This window comes from Scyliorhinus canicula, chromosome 15 (assembly GCF_902713615.1).
Source record: "Scyliorhinus canicula chromosome 15, sScyCan1.1, whole genome shotgun sequence".
Taxonomy (NCBI): Eukaryota; Metazoa; Chordata; class Chondrichthyes; order Carcharhiniformes; family Scyliorhinidae; genus Scyliorhinus; species Scyliorhinus canicula.
In genome coordinates, this window is record NC_052160.1 from 46,143,952 (window position 1) to 46,164,693 (window position 20,742).

General features: G+C 42.7%; 1 protein-coding gene across 2 annotated transcripts in view; it reads left to right on the forward strand.

Annotated features, from left to right (window-relative positions):
• The first annotated feature begins 699 nt into the window (after positions 1–699).
• srebf1 (sterol regulatory element binding transcription factor 1) overlaps positions 700–20,742 on the forward strand; it is a 54,864-nt gene continuing 34,821 nt past the window's right edge. The window contains exons 1-6 of one of the 2 annotated variants that reach the window (XM_038819588.1): positions 700–967; positions 3,917–4,312; positions 10,176–10,345; positions 11,558–11,713; positions 15,628–15,846; positions 17,770–17,884. In XM_038819588.1, coding sequence (XP_038675516.1) covers positions 832–967; positions 3,917–4,312; positions 10,176–10,345; positions 11,558–11,713; positions 15,628–15,846; positions 17,770–17,884 — 1,192 coding nt within the window. In that variant the 5' untranslated portion in view covers positions 700–831. Of the gene's footprint in view, positions 968–2,956; positions 3,169–3,916; positions 4,313–10,175; positions 10,346–11,557; positions 11,714–15,627; positions 15,847–17,769; positions 17,885–20,742 lie in introns of those variants that run through there. The other variant, XM_038819589.1, reaches the window with a different exon arrangement.

A 20,742-nucleotide genomic window follows, 5' to 3' on the forward strand; every position in this document is an offset into this window, starting at 1 on the left:
AAATGTGTGTGTGCCCCCAGTCCCCTCCCCCCACCCCACAGGCAGTCGCCTACTTACGTGGTGTGGGTAATTTTGCCAGATGTACAGAGCTGCCGCTGTCAAGCTGGTGCACAATACCCCACCAGTTCTTCTATTTCATATTTTATTTTATTTTTTTATGTTGGGGAGTGCCCTTCTCTAAATATGTGTATAAATATATATGTTTCTTATTCTGTGTACATAACGGTAATTATACCTTGTTCAAAAACCCAATAAAAACATTTATAAAAAAAACTTGACAAAAACAAAAATCAGCGCCCTCCCACTTCTGGCGCTGATAAAAGGCAGTAATTGTTAACCATAGAATCAATGCGTGCGGCTGGTAAATGGGTGAGATGATGTAATCACCACAAACAGGGGGCGGGGGCTTGATGAGATGACGGCGGATCACCCCACGCCGCAATCCGCGCTGTGATTGGCTGTACCACGCTGGTTCTAGAGGCACGCGGCCCAGTACCTCCCCCACCCGCGCTGGTGCCTACTCAACCGAACTTGGAGCAATCCGGCGGCTGATTGGTGGGAGCTGGCTTCTGACGCGGGCCGCGCCCACCTCTCCTCTGATCGGTCAATGGCCTGTTCCGCTGTCAATCAAGCAGGTGGGGGACGGGTGGCGGGAAGGTGTCCGCCCCCTTTGTTTCCGGTAGCAAGTTAGATTTGTTACGCCGTTTATTGACATGGTTCTACGGCAAGTGAGCTCGGTGTAAACACGAAATCGCCCCCCTGCCCCCACCCCAGGCTGGTTTCTCGTCTCTCCATCTCCAATAACCTCACCACCGTATATTTGGACTGTTTATGATGAATAACGGTGGGCAACCGTACTCTGCTGCCGACCCGACCATGATGTTCGAGGACTCGAACCTGGACAATCTGAACCCGTCTCTGACCGAGAGCAGCGAGATCGATAGTACGCTGCTTAATGACATTGATGGTGAGTGGTGGGCAGGCCCTGGATGGGCAAGATCCACGGGGCTGTTAGGTAGAGCCTGTGGTCATGACAAAACATCTATTGGGTATAGCCTGGCAGGTGTATTAATGTTAACTGGCACCTTTGGTGGATTGGCTGGCAGAACAGGACACTAGTTTAATGAGCTTTTTTGGAACACCCAACGTTTGAGCTTGGCATCTCTGGAGCTTGGCCTCTTGTGCATGATAGTTGTAGAATTAGAAATGTGGGGAATTCCTCAGCAAAACAATTGAACGTATTTTCTTCTTGTTGGTATCAAAATTAAGTGTACTCGTAAAGTTTTGCTGGTTTAAAAATAAAATGTGGCTTAATTCATGATTTGTCTATGAATGTAAGCATTTGTGTACATAGCGTTGTGTTCTGCTTTTAAACTTTGTGCAACATTTTAATTCCTTTGTAGTGCAACGTTTTAATTCCTTATACCGTGCAAAAGTTACAATCGGATTTATTTATCATTCTCCCCAGTTGTAAATGTCTCAATCCAGGGCGGTACTGGCGTTAGTGCAGCTTCACCCATTTACTGATTTTTCTTTTAGGGTAAATCTTTCTTCCTAAGCTACTCATTTTAGGGGCTTTTCACAGTAACTTCATTGTAGTGTTAATGTATTACTTGTAACAATAAAAGATTATGAATTATTATTAAATAACTTCAATTAACTTCGAAACAGTGATGAAACATGAGCTTATGAAAAATAATGTTTAGAACTGAACTTCACCCTGAATTATTATGGGGTATTGAGAAATGAAGGTGATTGTATTTGCATTTAATATATTAATCATATTGCATTTTGACTTTGTAAGTACATGTATGTATGTTTTTAGAAGTGGAGAGTGAGCATGCAGTTTGTCCTGATGCCCAGTAGCATTGAATACAAGGTTACAGTTGCTGAGTCGTATGTTCAGTTTCAACCAGACCCCTTTCAGCCTCTCGGGCAATGACGTCAGGCCTGGGTTACTAGCGGTTATTGCCTTCTGCTGCTGGGGAATTCTCAAGTTCACCGACACATTGATCGAGACACGTATAGCATCCTGGAAACTTTGAACTTGTGCAAAGCCAAAGGCACACATTTTTGTTCTTGCCTGTAGTCCTTGATAAAATTTCAATTCCAAGAAGCCCATTCTTTTTTTCTATTTATTTTAATAAATTTAGAGTACATACTTCATTTTTTCCAATTAAGGGGCAATTGAAAAAATGAAAGAAAAAAAAAAGAAAATCGCTTCTTGTCACGAGTAGGCTTCAATGAAGTTACTGTGAAAAGCCCCTAGTTGCCACATTCCGGCGCATGTCCGGGGAGGCTGGTACGGGAATCGAACCGTGCTGCTGGCCTGCTTGGTCTGCTTTTTAAAGTGATTTAGCCCAGTGAGCTAAACTTGCCCCTTGAGCTAAACCAGCCAATTTAGCCTGGCCAATCCACCTACCCTGCACATCTTTGGGTTATGGGTGGGAGACCCGTGCAAACACGAGGAGAATGTGCAAACTCAACACAGACAGTGACCTGGGACCAGGATTGAACCTGGGTCTTCAGCACCGTGAGGCAGCAGTGCTAACCACGTGCCGCCTCCCAAAAAAGCCCTTTCTAATATTTTTTAAATGTTAAAATGTTTCAGTATTTTAAAAGCTGGAATTTTCTGGAGCTGGAATGAATGTCACAGTACGAGATTATGATTTTTGAAAAATGTTTCGAGTGAGTTTGAAGGCTGAGAGTTTATGTTGGAATGAGCTTTGAGAGCAAATGTCCGATAGTAACCTCTGGTTATTCACCTTTCTGAATTAATCAGTGTCCCTGGAAGTTTAGACTGTTAAACAAATCCTTTCTGTCATGTCTGAATGGTTAGCCAAACATAGCGAGCGATTGGGGCAGTTCAGCGATTGGTTCAACCAGATCACCTCATGAAAAAAAAACAGATTTCCAAGTCCGCCCCTCAATTTGAATACAGTCAGTGAATTTTTTTCTGAGGAGGAGGAGTAGGCAAGAAGTAAAACATATCAGTTTGCTTACTGCTCTGCAATGTGGGTTCGTGCATGCACTGTTCCAGGAGGCTAAGCAGCTAAGACCTTGAGGTGTTCTTCTGCATTACCGAAAATATTGCTATTAATGTAGCAAAATTACCGTTGTAGAAAGTTTTGAACCAATAAGGTGTGGCAATGGAATGCACATTTGAAGGTAATAATGTTAAAGTGTAGTTTACTGTAACGATTGAGGTGTGTTGGTGCAAATGACCAAAGTTACCTCAATAATAATTTAATATTCTTTTCAATTAAGTAAGTTTCCGTTTTCTCATTTTACAAGATTGTTATATTTGATTTTAGATGTCTTTAATTCAGTTTTAGCATGTAACATTGAATGACATCAAAACATAATTAAGTTTATTTTGAAAACAAAGCTTTAAAAACATTTGTGAATGTGGACAAATTGATTTTAATGAACATATTTATGCAATTTGCTTATAGTTTCAAAATAAATTAAAACCGATTCAAGATCTGCAAAATAGGGGCGTTGGCAGTAGTCCAAAATACATGGGTGTCATGGAGATAAGTGCAACTAATGGCAACAGTATCTTCTGTGCAAAGTCTGGGTAATTGGGAATTGATGTCACTGTCATGATTTTCTAAATTTGAAAAGGATTTTTATTGTTCTGATGTAGTTTTGAATGGACAGTAACTACTGGCTTGAATTTAGCACTTTATCACAACTTCAGCATCACAATTAATTTTTTTTAACTTCAGTCACTATTGTTGTATTGGCAACTTTCATAATTTATTTTTGTGGACCACATCTGCAATTAGGGAAGAACACATGCTTTCATCTGACTATGATAACTGTTCCATCGGCCCCTTTTTTACTGTGTATTCTGTAAAGGTAACAACTTATTTATGCAATCGTGTCATTTTGGGTTCTGCTTGATTTACAGATATGCTACAGCTGATTAGCAATCAGGATGGAGAGTTCCCGGAATTATTTGACAACCACTTTACTAGCAGCCCTCTGCAGGATAGCAATTCACCCGCCCCACCTAACCAGGGGTCACTGAACTTGTCCCTTGACAGCCTCTTGGGGAGTAGCAGCAAGAGTCAAATTCCTGTAAAAATGTACCAAGGGCCTGTACTCCAACAGCAGCTTCAGCAGCCGCAGCTCCTTCGGGGTTCTTCTCCACAACATGTCAAACAAGAAACTGCTCCCATCCAGCAGCAGCAGCAGCAGCAGCCTCCCATGATGTTGCAGAGTTTTACAGCCTCAACACAATTACAGCCACAATTTGTGCAGCAGCAGCAGTCATTGGGCTTTCAGAATCCAAATGGATTTACAGGTAATAGATTATCATTAGCATAGCTTTGAGCAAAGCTGATGATTATTTTATGATCTGGGACTAATTAAATAGAAATCTTATAAATAGAAATGTAATCATCTTTGCGCGTTCATAAATGTGTATTTATTGTTCATTGTTCTAATCCTATTTCAAGATACAGTAATTAATGATAAACTATAGATATTGGACTTTGAGCCTTTTAAACTGGTATTTGCTAGTTCTTAGCATTTGTGTAGTTAGCAGGAAGGTAAAAAACAAACATTCAGCTTATCATAGGGACAAAGAAATGTTGATTTAAGTAAAGGTGTCCTTTAGATATTGAGTGTGACATAGCACTGTATAAAATTGCAAAGCAAAGTCACCTATCTTTTCCCTCTTATTTTCTTCCTTCCTCATAAAAACATGGAATAGTTTTGGCATAGTATCAATGGGGTATATGTTAGCCTCTGGCATGGCACCCAAATAGTTATTCATCTCTAAGCTGCTGATAAGATATTTGACATTTAGAGCGGTGGAATTGAAGGCATTACACCCAAGTATATTCTTTCCTGCCCTGACACCACCTATGTGAGGTTTCTGGTATTAGCCGAAAATTAGACTGTCTTTCCATTTTTTAGATCTCCTCCCTAGGCTAAGAACAGTTATACTGCCCCCTACTGGCATCTAGTATCTCAGCACAAACCAGGTTGAACTTGGAGCTCTCTGGTCGGTGTTAATTTTCACAATAGGTCATTTACCAGAGAAATAAGGTTAAATCTACACAAGTCATTAATTAGGCCAAAATTAGAAAAATTGTCCAATTTTATGTCCTATCCTATTCACAGATGAGTGCAAATGTATTTGGCAATGCATGTCAGCTTTTTAACTGGAGAAAGTCACAACAGGGCTGGTTTCTGTTCGCACGTGTCTATTTTTCTAACAGTGGTTTCCATCATAAGCAAAACCCCTGATAGATTTTTTTTTTAACTGCACCCTTCTCCTTACCTAGTGCTATTGAGATTGACTGTGATACTCTTGCTGACACCCTTGCCTCTACACCCTTGCCTCTGCACTATCTAAGATCAATGAAGAATGATGATTGAACCTGGAGCCTTCCTGTAATGTTGGGGCCCCATTTCACAACGGGCAAGTGCATACAAACTGAGCTATCTATGGGGACAGTATTTGAGTTGAATGCTTTGGGTGGGGTGTCTTCTATTTCTTTGCACGTATTGCATCTAATAAAGTGCCACATACAAAGTCTACTAATTAGCATTGGTGATATATCAGCACAGACGGAGGACCAGCTAACAAAAAAAGGGTGTCAGGGTAAATTAGTCATTTTCAGGATGACTGAATAACAAGTGTAATGCCACAGAGATCAGTGGTGGGGCCTCAACTATTTACAATCTTCATTAATGACTTGGCTGAAGAAATCAACTGTATTGTAGCCATATTTGCTGATGACGCAAATATAGATGGGAAAGCAAGTTGTGAGGAGGATACAGTCTGCAAAAGGATATAAATAGAGTAGAAAATTATTGAATGATTATCGCACAGAAGGTGGGCATATGGATTTTTGTGCTAAGCTGACCCACTGAAGGAGCAGTTCATCTACTGCCGCTCCCCTGCCTTTGTCCCAACGACCTGCAAATTTCAGGTAATAGGAACGTGGAAATTAAGAACAGAAATAAACAATTCAGCCCTTCGAACCTGCTCCGCCATTCAATCTGATCATAGCTAATCTCAAATTTGAGCTTCCTGGTCTCAAATTCACCTCCCCACCTGTATATCCCTATCCCTTTAATCCGTATTTGTATCAAAAATATATCCATCTCTTTCTTGAAAATATTTAATGATTCAGATTCCACTGCACTATGGGACAGCAAGTTCCACAAATTCACCATCCTCTGCGAGAAGTAATGTTTCAGCTCCCTTTTGAAAACCTCATTTGACCCTGGCTCACCACATTTTCAGTGCATTCCAGATCACTTGTTGCATTTTTAAACAAAAAAGCTTTTCCTCATGTTGCCATTGCTTGTTTTATCAATTATCTTAAATCTGTGCATTTTCGTTCTCAATTCTTTCACCATTAGAAACAGTTTCTCCCTATTCACACTGTCCACACCCTTCATAATTATGAATACTTCTATTAAATCTCCTTAGCCTTCGTTTTCCAAGGAGAACAGTCCCAACTTCTGCAACAGGTTGAGTGAATGGGCAAAAATCTGGCAGATCGTGTATAATGTGGGAAAATGTGAGGTTGTCCACTTTGGCAGGAAGAATAGAAAAGCCAAATATCATTTAAATGGAAAGAGCTAGGTCATTGAATCTTTTCAAGGCTGAGTTGGATGGACGTTTGATGAGGGAATCGAGGGTTATTTAAAGTTAGGTAGGAAAGTGGAGCTATGGCCACAATTAGATCACCCATGTTCTTTTTGAATGGTGCGGTAGACCCGAAGGACTGAATTGCTTGCCTCTGCTCCTTTTTTCCCCCTTATCTTTATCCTTAGAAAAATGCTGGGATGGTTAGTTTCTGACATGTAGAACTCAGTGCACCCAGCAGCGACTTCATAAAATATATCAATGCCACATTGATTTAAAACTGGCTTCTGGGAAGACCTTTCTGTTACCATATGGTCCTGGCAGTCCTTCTCACTGAATTTGTAAGTGTCAGTACATATCCAAGTCCAAACTGTCCAGAAACATCAGCTGAAGCTGCCTCCTAAAGTCAATGTAAAGCAGCTTAAAATGGATGCAATGGCTAAATATTATATTTGATATAAATTTTCAGAGTGAGATGCGTCCAAGTGAGATTACAGTCACTGTTTCAGTATTCCCAGCATGCATTAATGGCAAACGGTGAAATAATATAGGGTATTAGTTGCAGTATCACTAAATATAATACATGATACAAGGTAGCATGGTGCCCAGTGGTTAGCACTGCTGCCTCGCAACACCAGGGACTCTGGTTCAATTCTGACCGTGGGCAGCTGCCTATATGGGGGTTGCACATTTTCCCTGTGTCCGCATGAGTTTCCTCCGGGTGCTCCGGTTTCCTCCCACAGTCCAATGATGTGAGGGTTGGGTGGATTAACTACTAAATTGTCCCTTAGTGTCCAAACGTTAAGTGGGGTTACAGGGATAGGTTGGGGGAGTGGGCCTAGGTGGGGTGCTCTTTCAGAGGTTTAGTTTAGACTTGAATGGCCTCCTGCATTGTAGGGATTCTATGAACAGAAATTATTTTGTGGTTGGAATAGTTCTGGTGTTAGAATCTGCTATGCTGAATGAGCTGCTTTATCATTTTCGTAACACTAGTTGAGTGAAATATTTATTTATTTGTTTAGTCATTTATGCGATATGGGCATTGCTGGCTAGGCCAGCATTTATTGCCTATCCTTAATTGCCCTTAAGAAGGTGGTGGTGGGTTGCCTTCTTGAACCGCTGCAGTTCCTGAGGTATAGGTACACCCACAATGCTGTTAGGGTGGGAGTTCCAGGATTTTGACCCAGCTACAGTGAAGGAACAACAGTATATTTCCAAAACAGGATGGTGAGTGGACTTAGAGGGGAACCTCCAGGTGGTAGTGCTCTCGTGTATCTGCTGCCCTTGTCCTTCTGGTAGTAGCAGTTGTGGATTTAGAAGGTGCTGCTGAAAGAGCCTTTGTGAGTTCCTGCAATGTGTATCTTGAAAATGGAGCGCACTGCTGCTATTGTTTGCCAGTCGTGGAGGGAATGAATGTTGGTGGAAGGGTTGCCACTCAAGCAGCTGCTTTGTCCTGGATGGTGTCGAGCTTCTTGAGTGTTGTTGGAGTTGCACTCATCCAAAAAGGAGAGCATATTCTATCATACTTGTGCATTGTAGATGGTGGACAGGCTTTGAGGAGTCAGAAGGTGAATTACTCGCCCCAGGATTCCTAGCCTCTAACCTGTTCTTGTAGCCGCAGTACTTATGTGGCTAGTCCAGTTCAGTTTGTGGCCAGTGGTACCTCCTGGATGTTGATAGAGGGAGTTTCAGCAATGGCCATTGAATATCAAGGGGAGATGTTTAGATTCTGTCTTGTTGGAGATTGCCTGCTATTTGTGTGGCACATATGTTTGTCATTTTATTTGAGTAGAATTTGTTTGGAAAGTGGGAATAACTCTTGTTCTGTGTGAATTTTAAGCTGCAGGAAAGGAAGAGGTGGAATGTGCTTTTGGTACTGGGGATCACCAACAGCTGAATCCTCCCTACCAGTTTCAAAATCCAGTTAACTTAAATGGGAAAGCAAGGAGGGAAGATTGGTACTTTCCCACCATATATAATATATAAATATATATATATATACGCGCGCACACACGAGTATTATTGCCTTAGCCTTTAAGGGAAAATAATAAAACTTAAAACTTGCATTTTATACAAGTTTATGAAATCTTAGCTGTGCTTTTCACCCCCCAAAACATTGATTTCCCAAAAGGGATATTTATTTGTAAAAGAAATATCATTTTGCTTTACAACATTGTTAAAGTACTGTATTCTTGAAAGACATTGAAGAAAAACATATCTTCCCTTTTGGCGTTCTCTCAAAGTATCGTCAATGAAATTCCACTGGTCCAAAGTCCAGGACTTCTGATTTCATATAAACTCCTCTTGTACTATTTAGACCATGGTCTTGAACAATTCCAGTTCAAATCCAAATAGCCTGATGCTTGAACCCAGCTTTTCCACTTAGAAAAGGGTGTGTTTTAACAATGAAGCATAGTATCTTATTGAAGGAGGCCTTGGTGCCTTCTGAAGGAGTTATCCATTTAATCCCACTCATTGCCCTTTTAAACATTTTTTTTGGATGCCTTGGTGATTTCTGCTTGCAGTAGCATTTTAGATAGGGCATTCCATACTGTGACAACCCACGTTTAAAAGGAGTGCTCCAAACTTCTGTTAGGCAAGTCTCTGAATAAAGACCAAATGGATTGCCTGCACAATACAAAAGCTGTCTCCTAGTGGATCAACCAAGTATTTTTTTGCCAACTATGTCAATGCTTGTTGGGTGGATCAACTCAACACCTGACTTCAAATGGTGAATCATGTGAAAGTGTATTTTTCATCTCCTTTCCCCTAGCAAGTGAGTCATTAAATCAGCCTTTTTACTGTGCTTTTGCCAGTCTTTTCTCAACTGATCACGAGAAAATGTTACACGATCAGCTTTCATTGATTGTTCTCTGAACTCTCAATAAAATACATAAGAGTCAGGAAATTTTATATTTAAAATTGCAAGATGGTTGGCCCTTCATTAGAGCTTTAGCCATAAGTGACTAAGCATTGGTTGATGTTAGTAATTGATTAATCCCATCCTCTCTCGCTTTTAGTTGCCTATAGGCCTTCATGCCTTTTTCAAAGATAATATTTTTTGATGGATTGGAGAATTTATTTTAAAACTATGGCTCTGAAAAGAGCTTGGGCTCACACGTCAGACTTTGACAACCTGCATCACCCCAAAGCACTGCATGCCCAATTGAGTAATTTTAAAATCTAGTCACGATTATAAGATACAGAAATGTGGCAGTCAATTTGCGCACAGCAAGGCCCTGCAAACATTTGTCGATAATCTGTTTTACTTATGATGGCTGAGCAATTGATGTTGGCCAGAACTCCCCAAATCGTTGAATAGCACTGAGATCTTTCACATGCTTCACTTAACATCTCCTGAAAGGCAGCCCTTTCAAAGATGCAGCAATTCGTCATTACTGCACTGACATTATGTGCTAAAGCCTTGGAGCAGGGCTTGCACCCTTAATCACAGCCACCAACAAGAGTGCTACCACAGAGCCAAAGCTAACATCTAAATAAGATGTTTTACCCTCCAGCAAATGGAAGCTTAATTTTCTTCTGCCTTTATTTTGTGCAGCACCACTACAGGGTATGGCCACCCAGCAGCTCCAGAGCCTGGCAGTTCCACAGCAGATTCAACCCATGACTATTCAGGCCCAGGTCCAAAATATTTCTGCTCAGCACTTTTTAACTACTGCACCAGCTATTTCTACCCCAACCATCTCAACGCCGCTCCAACAACTACCGGTAAGTAATTTCGGAGTGGAAAGCAGATTTCGGAGTGGAAGCCAGATTTGCATGTTGCAGACACAGATTCTGATTTCTGACTTAATGCTATATTCAAAAAGTGGAGAAAATTTTAGGTTGAGGATGATATTTGCATGTCTTTGCAAAATATATCGCCTCTACTCTGTTCCAGGTTAGTTGACATTGTGAGCAATTCAGTAACAAGATCCCCCTATTGTTGCATTTTTGTTGCAAGAAATGGAAACCTGATATTATTGAAGTGCACAATTCCGTTCCAGACCAGGAATTGACAGGGTGGCATAAGGTCACACTGGCACAGGGCCTTGGTTCTAGGAATAGCTGAAAGTTTATCTTTCATGAATTTGCTGGAAATACTGAAAGGAATATTGTCTAAAAGTTGGGTTGTCAATTGAACCGCAGTTACAAACATGGCAAGTGAATGAATTAAACTGTGGGTTGAGGGTGTTAAATCCACAAATAGTACATGTTTATAATTCACATTTTGATCAACAGTTCAGTCAGAATTCAATAATTGAAATTATGATAGTTTCAGAAAACAACAAAGCACTTTTGTACAAGTTGTATGTCTGAAAGTAAATTGTATAAATGTTCAGTGAATGATTTATACAGCTATTTGCTGGCTGCCATGTCAAGTTGGAGACCGATGAAGCAAGAGAGGATCTTTGTTTGACACAGGGAACAGCAGCAGGTCAAACAGGAATATAAGTTGCTGATCTTAGGGCAATAATATGGGAGTTACAATTGGCTTGAGTGCCCCTGAGCAAGAGCGGGGAGAAAATTAACAACGTTTCTTACTCTTGATCACCATCCAATGTGGACCTTGATTGAGCACAAAATTGAGTCATGACACTTCCTATATAGGTTCACATATGAAGACCTGCCATTTTACCTACAGTCACTTGCCAAATAGGTTCACACATGACGAGCTGCCACTTGATAATGTACAGGATGATACCAAAGGCTTGTGGAACCCAATTTCAAGAGATGGCGAGGGGATAAAATTTGCAAAAATTACTAAAATGTAGAGCATCTTTCATGCTTCCCTCATGAAATATGGAGCTGCTCTACTGATATGTCATGGATCGTAGAATGCAACTTTGAGAAAAATGTTGCAATGGCAGAAAGTAGGGATTGAGCTGAAATATAAAAATGTGGGTTGGTCTTGATTTTTCAAACAATATTCTTCTGCAGGTACTTCTCCAGCCCCAGTTCATTAAGGCTGACTCGTTGTTCCTGACAGCTTTGAAGCCAGATGGAAGCACTGTTGTGACATCGGTGAGGTCTCCTACCATATCAACTTTTGCAACTAGCACTACTCCTATTCAAACTACATCCCTGCAAATGCCGGTTGGTAAACTATGGCTATCATTATTGTTGTGTAATGTTGGTTGGGAGAAAAAGGTGGTTTTGGTAGACCTTGTTTTAATCATTTACCGGATGTGGGTGTCACTGGCTAGGCCAGCATTTATTGCCCATCCCTGGTTGCCCTTGAGAAGGTGGTGATGAACTGTCTTCTTGAACTGCTGCAGTCCTTGAGGTGTAGGTACAGCGACGGTGCTGTTAGTTAGGGCATTCCAGGATTTTGACCCAGCGATAGTGAAGGAACAGCGATTATATTTCCAAGACAGGGTATGAGGGACTTGGAGGGGAACCTCCAGGTGGTGGTGTTCCCATGTATCACCCCATGCCTTCTGGATGGTGGCAGTCGTGAGTTTGGAATGTGCTGCCTAAAAGAGCCCTGGTGAATTCCTGCAGTGCATCTTGCAGATGGTACACATGACTGCCACTTTTTGTGAGTGGTAGAGGGATTAAATGTTTGTGGAAGGGATACCAATCAAGTGGGCTGCTTTGTCCTGGATGGTGTTGAGCTTCTTGAGTGTTGATGGAGCTGAACTCATCCAGGAAAGCGAAGAGGAGCATTCCATCACACTCCTGACTTGTGACTTGTGGATGGTGGACAGGCTTTGGGGAGTCAGAAGGTGGGTTACTTGCTGCAGGATTCCTAGCCTTTGACCTTGTGGTCACTGTATTTATATGGCTAATTCAGTTCGGTTTCTGGTCATTGGTAACTTACCAGGATATTGATAGTGATGGTCATATCTTTGAATGTCATGAGGCGATGGCTAGATCCTCTCTTGTTGGAGATTGGTCCCTGTGTGGTACAAATGTTATGCCACTTTGTCAGCCCAAGTTTGGATATTGTTCCAGTCTTGCTGCATTTGGACATGGACAGCTTGCTAGTTAACGTAGAGAAATCACAAACCAGAAATTATAAACTACTAACTGCTTTGAATTATCCCATGTAAATGATGATCCCTAACATTCCGAATGAATATCAAGCAATTTAAATGGCTTAGAACCTTTAAAATGTTGTTCATTGCTAAAATGTGGGGCGGAATTCTCCGCTCCCGGGAAAAATCGGGAGGGCCGTCGTGAACTCGGCCGAGTTTCACGACGGCCTCGGAGGCCGCTCCGCGCCCCCTATTCTCCCCTCCCGGCGGGGCTAGGAGCGGCGCTGCGTAAATCTCGGCCGCGGGGCCGTCGTGCCGAGAATGATGCGGCCGGCACGCCTAATGACGTCAGCCGCGCATGCGAAGGTTGGCCGGCTCCAACCCGCGCATGCGCAGCTGACGTCACAACGCTGACAGCTCGAACCCGCGCATGCGCGGTGGCCGTCTTTCCCCTCAGCAAGACGTGGCGGCTTGATCTTGCGGGGCGGCGGAGGGGAAATAGTGTGTCCAATTGAGACGCCGGCCCGACGATCGGTGGGCACCGATCGCGGGCCTGTCCCCTCCCGAGCACAGTTGTGGTGCTCATTCCCCACCAGGCCCCCTACAAGCCCCAAACGGCAATCTCCACACCCGTTTCATGACGGCAGCGACCAGGTGTGTTCGGTGCCGTCGTGAAACTGTCGCGAACGGCAGGCCGCTCGGCCCATCCGGGTCGGAGAATCACGGCGACCGGCGATTCTTCCGGGTTGGGGGGGGGGGGAGAAAGAATTCGGGGGGGGGGGGTGAAATTTGTCGGGGGGCCCTCCTGCGATTCTCCCACGCGGCGTGGGGAGCGGAGAATCGCGCCCGTGATGTGGGAGACTAAATTATTGTTTTTGAAATGACTGTTCGGATACCCTGTTTTTTTAGATAGATTTTCTACTATCTGTATATGAAAGTAGTGTTATATAATTGAGCAAAGAAAGAGGCTTAGTTTGATGTGGCAGAGTAGAGTCCTGATTATTGCACATTGAACTGATATCAGTGTGTGTTTAGTTTTGATTTGCCTTTTTATATATCTAACATTTGCAGAGTTGTCACTAGCATGGATTTTCCGTATATAATACGGAAAATCCGTTGGAATACGGAATTATGTCTTCTCTCATTGCAATACGGAAAAACCACCTTCCACCCTCTGCGTGGGGCCCTGTCTCCGAGGGAACCGAGATGCACCTCAGTGCCTCCTGTGCGAGACCGTGCGAAGGTCAGGATCACCTGACACTGTTGGGTGATCCTGACCCTCACGCAGTCTCTGAGGCATCGAGGGGCCTGGATTTTATTGGGATAACAAAATCACGTCAAGGGAGGGTGGACTACAGTAAGTAGACTCAACACTAGCTCTATCACTGATCTTTGTAGAGCACTGCTATGTATTAAAAGAAAAGAAAGTGCTGGAAATACTAAGGTCAGGCAGCATCAATGGCTGGAGAATCAGAGTTTTTTTTTATAAATTTAGCGTACCCAATTATTTTTTTCAATTAAGGGGCAATTTAGCGTAGCCAATCCACCTACCCTGCACATCTTTGGGTTGTGGGGGCGAAACCCACGCAGACACGGGGAGAATGTGCAAACTCCTCACGGACAGTGACCCAGGGCCGGGATTCGAACCCGGGTCCTCAGCGCCGTAGGCAGCAATGCTAACCACTGTGCCACTGGAGAATCAGAGTTAACATTTCAGGATTGTTGAAAGGTCATTGATCTGAAATTTTAACTCTACTTCCCTCTTTCTATACTGATGGAGTGCGGCTGACAATACATTGCATGTTATGAAGTTTCCGCAGGATTCAGTTCATAAATCCATGTTTTATTTGTGGAAACTGTGCTTTTTGCTCTAAGCATGAAACAAAAATGCTGAAAAAGTAAACCTGAATCATCATGCATCTATTTAACCATACCTTTTGCATTCCACTTATTGCCATTCTTTTCTTTCTGCTCTTTTACCTTTACTATCATAAACCCTAATTTGAACATCAAATATATTATTGCTACTTCCTGAAAATATTTTTTGAAAGAAATGCACTGGGTTCCTTTTGTCTGTATACAGTTTCTTGTAAGAATTAAATTATGTTAATCAAGCATTCAGGACAATTTTGAACTTCATATAAAAAGGCGAATGTTTTCTTCACATTTTTAATTTTTGGATTGACTGAATATTTGAAACTTAATTTGAAAACACTGACTAATGATGACGTACATGTATGAAGCATTGGATTTGCATTTTCCATTTGTGCAATAATTTTACTGCCAAAATACTGATTTTTGGTATTTGGAATACTGATTTCTGTTGGGAAAGGTTGGCAGCTCTGCATTTGAACCAGTTAGGTACAAGTGTGATGAATAGTAGTGTATGCACAGTAATAGTTTTGAGTTCATAATCCAGATATCACACTTTGTACCAAACGTATCACAACTAAACATTCCCTTAAATAATAGTGCACAGAGTGGTAGAGAGCCAGTCATTTCTGAAGTTTCGAAAAACTGGTTTCTCCTTGAGGAAGATTGCAGTGTAGCACAAAAGCTAAAGAAACATTCAAGGACGAGACTAATTAGACTTTGCCTGATATTTGAGTCTATTTAGATCACTGCTCCCGGCCGACAAATATCACAAACTGATCAGTAGGCAACATCACATGAGATCCACTAGCATTTCGTTTAAATTGAGAAAGCTGCTTGAAAGGGCCAAAGATTGTTGTGTGAGACTACCTAAAGTTGGAATTAAGTTCCATACAAGACAAGATGAAGTGTTTCAAGTTTAGGAGTGAGGAATTAGAATTATAGAGTCCTGCTCTGAATCCTAACATCAAGGAATGTTCGGAGGAGCAATGACTGTGGTATTATATAATGTAGTCAGTATTTGGCAATTTAATAAAAGCTGACCTATTGATTTTAAACAAATATTAATGTGAATTTGTTTTCATTATTGTCAGAATCCAACCATTTATTATTGTCAGAATCCAACCAAAGTTTGTTCTAAAATTTTATGTTTTCCAGGCTCTGGTCAATGGAAACACAATTTTGACAACAGTCCCTCTGATGGTAGATGCAGACAAACTTCCTATCAATCGTATGCCAACAATTGGCAAACCCTGCAATGCACCAAACAAGGGGGAAAAACGTACGGCACATAACGCTATTGAGAAACGCTACAGGTCATCCATCAATGACAAGATTGTGGAGCTAAAAGACCTTGTCGCTGGCGCTGAAAGCAAGGTAAAATACAAGAATCTGTCCATTAACTGAAAAAAGCGCAATAATCACATGTTCGTACTTAAAAGTATGAGAACAGTTTCCTGGTGTCTTGCTGGATAAATGCATTGCCAGGTATGGTGATTCTGAACTAAGCCACTCACTACAATCTATGTCAGATCCCTGGACTGTGGCATCTGCTACGATGAGTTAGCCCATCCTTTGATTAGAGCAATGATGGGCAACCTAGAAACTAGGCGGTTGGAAATGAGCAGGATGTGGCAAGCCTACGCATGGGCAACGATAAACATAAGGTCTCATGGGCTGCACTCAGAACCTAGATGAGCCGCAGGTTATCACTGTTACTTCACAGCGCCAGGGTCCCAGGTTTGATTCCCGGCTTGGGTCACTCTGTGCTTTCTCCCCGTGTCTGCGTGGGTTTCCTCCGGGTGCTCTGGTTTCCTCCTACAAATCCTGAAAGACATGCTGTTAGGTAATTTGGACATTCTGAATTCTCCCTCAGTGAACCCGAACAGGTGCCGGAGTGTGGTGTCTAGGGGAATTTCGCAGTAACTTAATTGCAGTGTTAATGTAAGCCTACTTGTGACAGTAATAATAAAGAAGACGCAGGTTGCCCACCATTGGGTTAGAGCAGGGGTGTCAAACTCAAATACACCGTGGGCCAAAATTAAAAAATCGGGACAAGTCGAGGGCCGGACTGGTTCAATGTTTTTTTGCAAAACTTATTGAAATGAACTTATTGAACCTGGAACTAATAAAGCTTAGGTTATTGCCTATAAAAACAACATTAAATATTAAATAAATAAAAAAATTAGTTGCATTTATTTCTTATTGCTTTATCTGGAGCTTTTCCAGAGTAATTTCTAATGAAAACATTTTTCCACAGGCCAACACTTTGTGATTCACACTATACCTGAATAAACTCGGCATCAGCCATATCATACGCCATAGGCGCTTCAATTGCTGGGGCCAGCTTTAATAGTAATTAGATATTATTAGGGCAGCACGGTGGCCTAGTGGTTAGCACAACCGCCTCACGGCGCTGAGGTCCCAGGTTCGATCCCGGCTCTGGGTCACTGTCCGTGTGGAGTTTGCACGTTCTCCCCGTGTCTGCGTGGGTTTCGCCCCCACAACCCAAAAATGTGCAGTGTAGGTGGATTGGCCACGCTAAATTGCCCCTTAATTGGAAAAAATAATTGGCTAATCTAAATTTAAAAAAAAGTAATTAGATATTATCTCGCGGGCCAAAGATAATTCCAACGCGGGCCGGATTTGGCCCGCGGGCCTTGAGTTTGACATATATGGGTTAGAGCATAGAAAGATAAGCTAATATTTTGATTTCTGGTCATTATCTTCAGATTCAGCAATGATGCATCTGCAGTCAGCTATCCTGCTGTGACATGCACTTGCTGTCAGACTTTGTATTATTAAGACTGATTACTGTATGAATTATTAGAGGGGGGCTGACACATGGATTTGGACAATAATGTGAATCAAGACCTTTGGGAGTTGAAGGAAACACTGCAAAGAAAAGCTCTTTAGCTCTTTTTTCTTTTTTAGACCCTGTCTGTCCAAACCCAACTTGCATCCAACCCTAAATTAAGCAGGCATAGGGCAAACCGGCATTCCATGGCTACTTGTCCACTGATGCTGCTGGTGTGGCTATTTGGTAATTGGTACATAATAGTCTGGGCCAACACTTTTTCAAATTTTTCCTTCCTTGCAGGGAGGCATATTGCCTTGTAATGAGCTGCTTGGACTCAAAACCTTCCCTGTGATGAGTGACACAGGTGTAGTAATACATCCAAAGAAACTGCAGGATAGACTCACTGGGGTACTATTTGCTTCTTAACCACTATGTAAACATGTCTATATGAATTTATGATATTTTGTGTACCTTTTTGTTTTCATTCTTTGCCTCGGCAGTTGAACAAGTCAGCGATACTGAGGAAAGCGGTTGATTATATCCGCTTCTTGCAACAAACCAATCAGAAGCTGAAGCAGGAGAACATAGTGTTGAGAATGGCCACCCAGAAAAATCGTAAGTGCTCAGCGCATTGTACATATTTCAGATGATAGAGGTGGCACAGGGGCGCTGAAGACCCAGTTTCGATCCTGGCTCCGTGTGGAGTTTGCCCATTCTCCTAGTGTCTGCGTGGGTCTCGCCCCCCACAACCCAAAAAAATAATAATTGGGTGCTCTAAATTTATTTTAAAAGTAAAACAAATATTTCAGATAGTAGTGATGCGGGCGAGCAGGGCAGGAGAGAATGAGAATCTCAGCAATTTGTCAGTTAGTGCAAATAAAATTTACCTGCTTTTAATTCTATGTGGTTTAGGAACTACCTCCTGAGCATGCTGGTCACACAGTTTTGTGTTTGCGATGTCGCATTGCACAAAGTGTTCACAGATCTCGGGCCGTCTTCCCGCTCTCTCACAGCATAGGATTGTTGAGCTGCGTTCTTGCATGCTTTTTTAAAGAATAGGAAATGGTGTGGACCATTTTTGCCACTTGAGCCTGCTCTGCCATTCAGTAAGGTCATGGCGGATCTGATTGTGGCCTTGACTCAATTTTTAAGTCTGCCCCCCCCCCAACATAGCCCTTGATTCTCTTGTACATCAAAAATCTGTTTCGCTCCACCTTGAATATATTGACTCAGCTTCCACTGCACTCTGGGGTCGGGAATTCCCAAGACTAATAACCCTCTGAGAAAAATGTCTCCTCATCCCTGTCTTAAATGGGGGGACCTTTTTGTTTTTAATTTGTACCTCATACCATGAGAAGAAACATTCCCTTGGTATCCACCCTGTCTAGCCCCCTCGGAATCTTGTGTTTCAATAAAATCACCTCACTCTTCTAAACTCCAATACATTTTTTTTTTTTTTTATAAATGTTTTATTCAGTTTTCATATTTTATATTGAACAAATTACAAATTGTTAGGAGAAAGAAAAAAGAAAAAAAACAAACACGCAAAAATTAACATACATATTTACAGGTAAGCATCTTCGTAGTAGTAACTGCGCCCCCCCCCCCCCCCCCCCCCCCCCCCCCCCCTCGACATGTTTATTTAGTTTGGTTTTGGGCCTTAGCTAGCCATCGAACCCCCGTAACGAACCTGTAGCCCCCCCCCTCCCGCTACCTTCCCCCGACTATTCTTCCTCTTGTACATTGGCCACAAATAGGTCCCGGAACAGTTGCATGAATGGCTCCCACGTTCTGTGGAAGCCGTCGTCCGACCCTCGGATGGCAAATTTGATTTTCTCCATTTGGAGAGATTCCGAGAGGTCGGACAGCCAGTCCGCAGCTCTGGGCGGTGCTGCTGACCGCCAGCCAAACAGGATTCTACGGCGGGCGATCAGGGAGGCAAAGGCAAGGGCGTCTGCCCTCCTCCCCAGGAATAGATCTGGCTGTTCTGAAACCCCGAAGACCGCCACTATCGGGCATGGCTCCACCCTCACTCCCACCACTTTGGACATAACCTCGAAGAAGGCTGTCCAGTACTCCACGAGTCTGGGGCAAGACCAGAACATGTGGGCGTGGTTGGCCGGGCCTCTTTGGCACCGTTCACATCTGTCTTCCACCTCCGGGAAGAACCTACTCATACGGGTTCTTGTTAAGTGGGCTCTATGTACCACTTTTAGTTGCGTCAGGCTGAGCCTTGCGCACGTGGAGGTGGAGTTGACCCTATGCAGTGCTTCGCTCCAGAGTCCCCACCCGATCTCCATCCCCAGGTCGTCCTCCCATTTCCTCCTTGTTGCGTCCAGTACGGTGTCGTCCCTATCTACCAGTCGGTCATACATGTCACTACAGTTCCCTTTCTCTAGGATACTTGCGTCCAGTAGGTCTTCCAGTAGTGTCTGTCGTGGCGGTTGTGGGTACGTCCTTGTCTCCTTTCGTAGGAAGTTTTTGAGCTGCAGGTACCGTAGCTCGTTCCCCCCAGCTAGCTGAAATTTCTAAACTCCAATACATATCGGCCCAATTGGTTCAACCCTTCATCCTAAGACAGTCCTCTCACCTCAGTAATCAGCTGAGTGAACTTTCTCTGAACTGCCTCCAACACGAGGGGACATAGCTTTAAATTGAGGTGTGGTAGATATAGGACAGATGTCAGAGGCAGTTTCTTTACTCAGAGAGTAGTAGGGGTGTGGAACGCCCTGCCTGCAACAGTAGTAGACTCGCCAAATTTAAGGGCATTTAAGTGGTCACTGGATAGACATATGGATGAAAATGGAATAGTGTAGGTCAGATAGGCTTCAGATGGTTTCACGGGTCGGCGCAACATCGAGGGCCGAAGGGCCCGTACTGCGCTGTAATGTTCTATATGTTCTATATGTCCCTCCTTAAGTAAGGTGTCCAAAACTGTACATAATGCACAGACTGTACACAGTCTTTTCAGTGCGCTGTGTAGCTCTAGAAAGGCTTCCTATTTTTAGACTTCATCCCCCATGCAATAAAGGCCAACATTCTATTTGCTTTCTTAAATAATTGACGTACCTGCACACTAACGTTTTGTGATTCATGTATGAGAGCACTCTGATCCTTCTCACCATTTAAGTTTGCCTTCCTATTTTTTCCACACAAGTGGACAACTTCATGTTCCCACATGATACTCCCTCCCATCTGCCAAATTTTATGCCCATTCGCTTAATCTATCGATAGGCAGTTGCAGATTCTATCTTCCTCATAACTTACTTTCCTTCCTATCTTTGTATCACCATCAAATGTGGCTACAATAGAATTAGTTCTTTCGTCCAAATCATACAGTTGAGACTTTAGCATTCATCTCTGTGGCACTTCACTCGTTACCATTTGTAACCTGAAAATGACCCATTTATCATGACTGTCTGATTTCAGTTCATTAGACAATCCTCTACCAAGCTAATATATTATCCCCAACA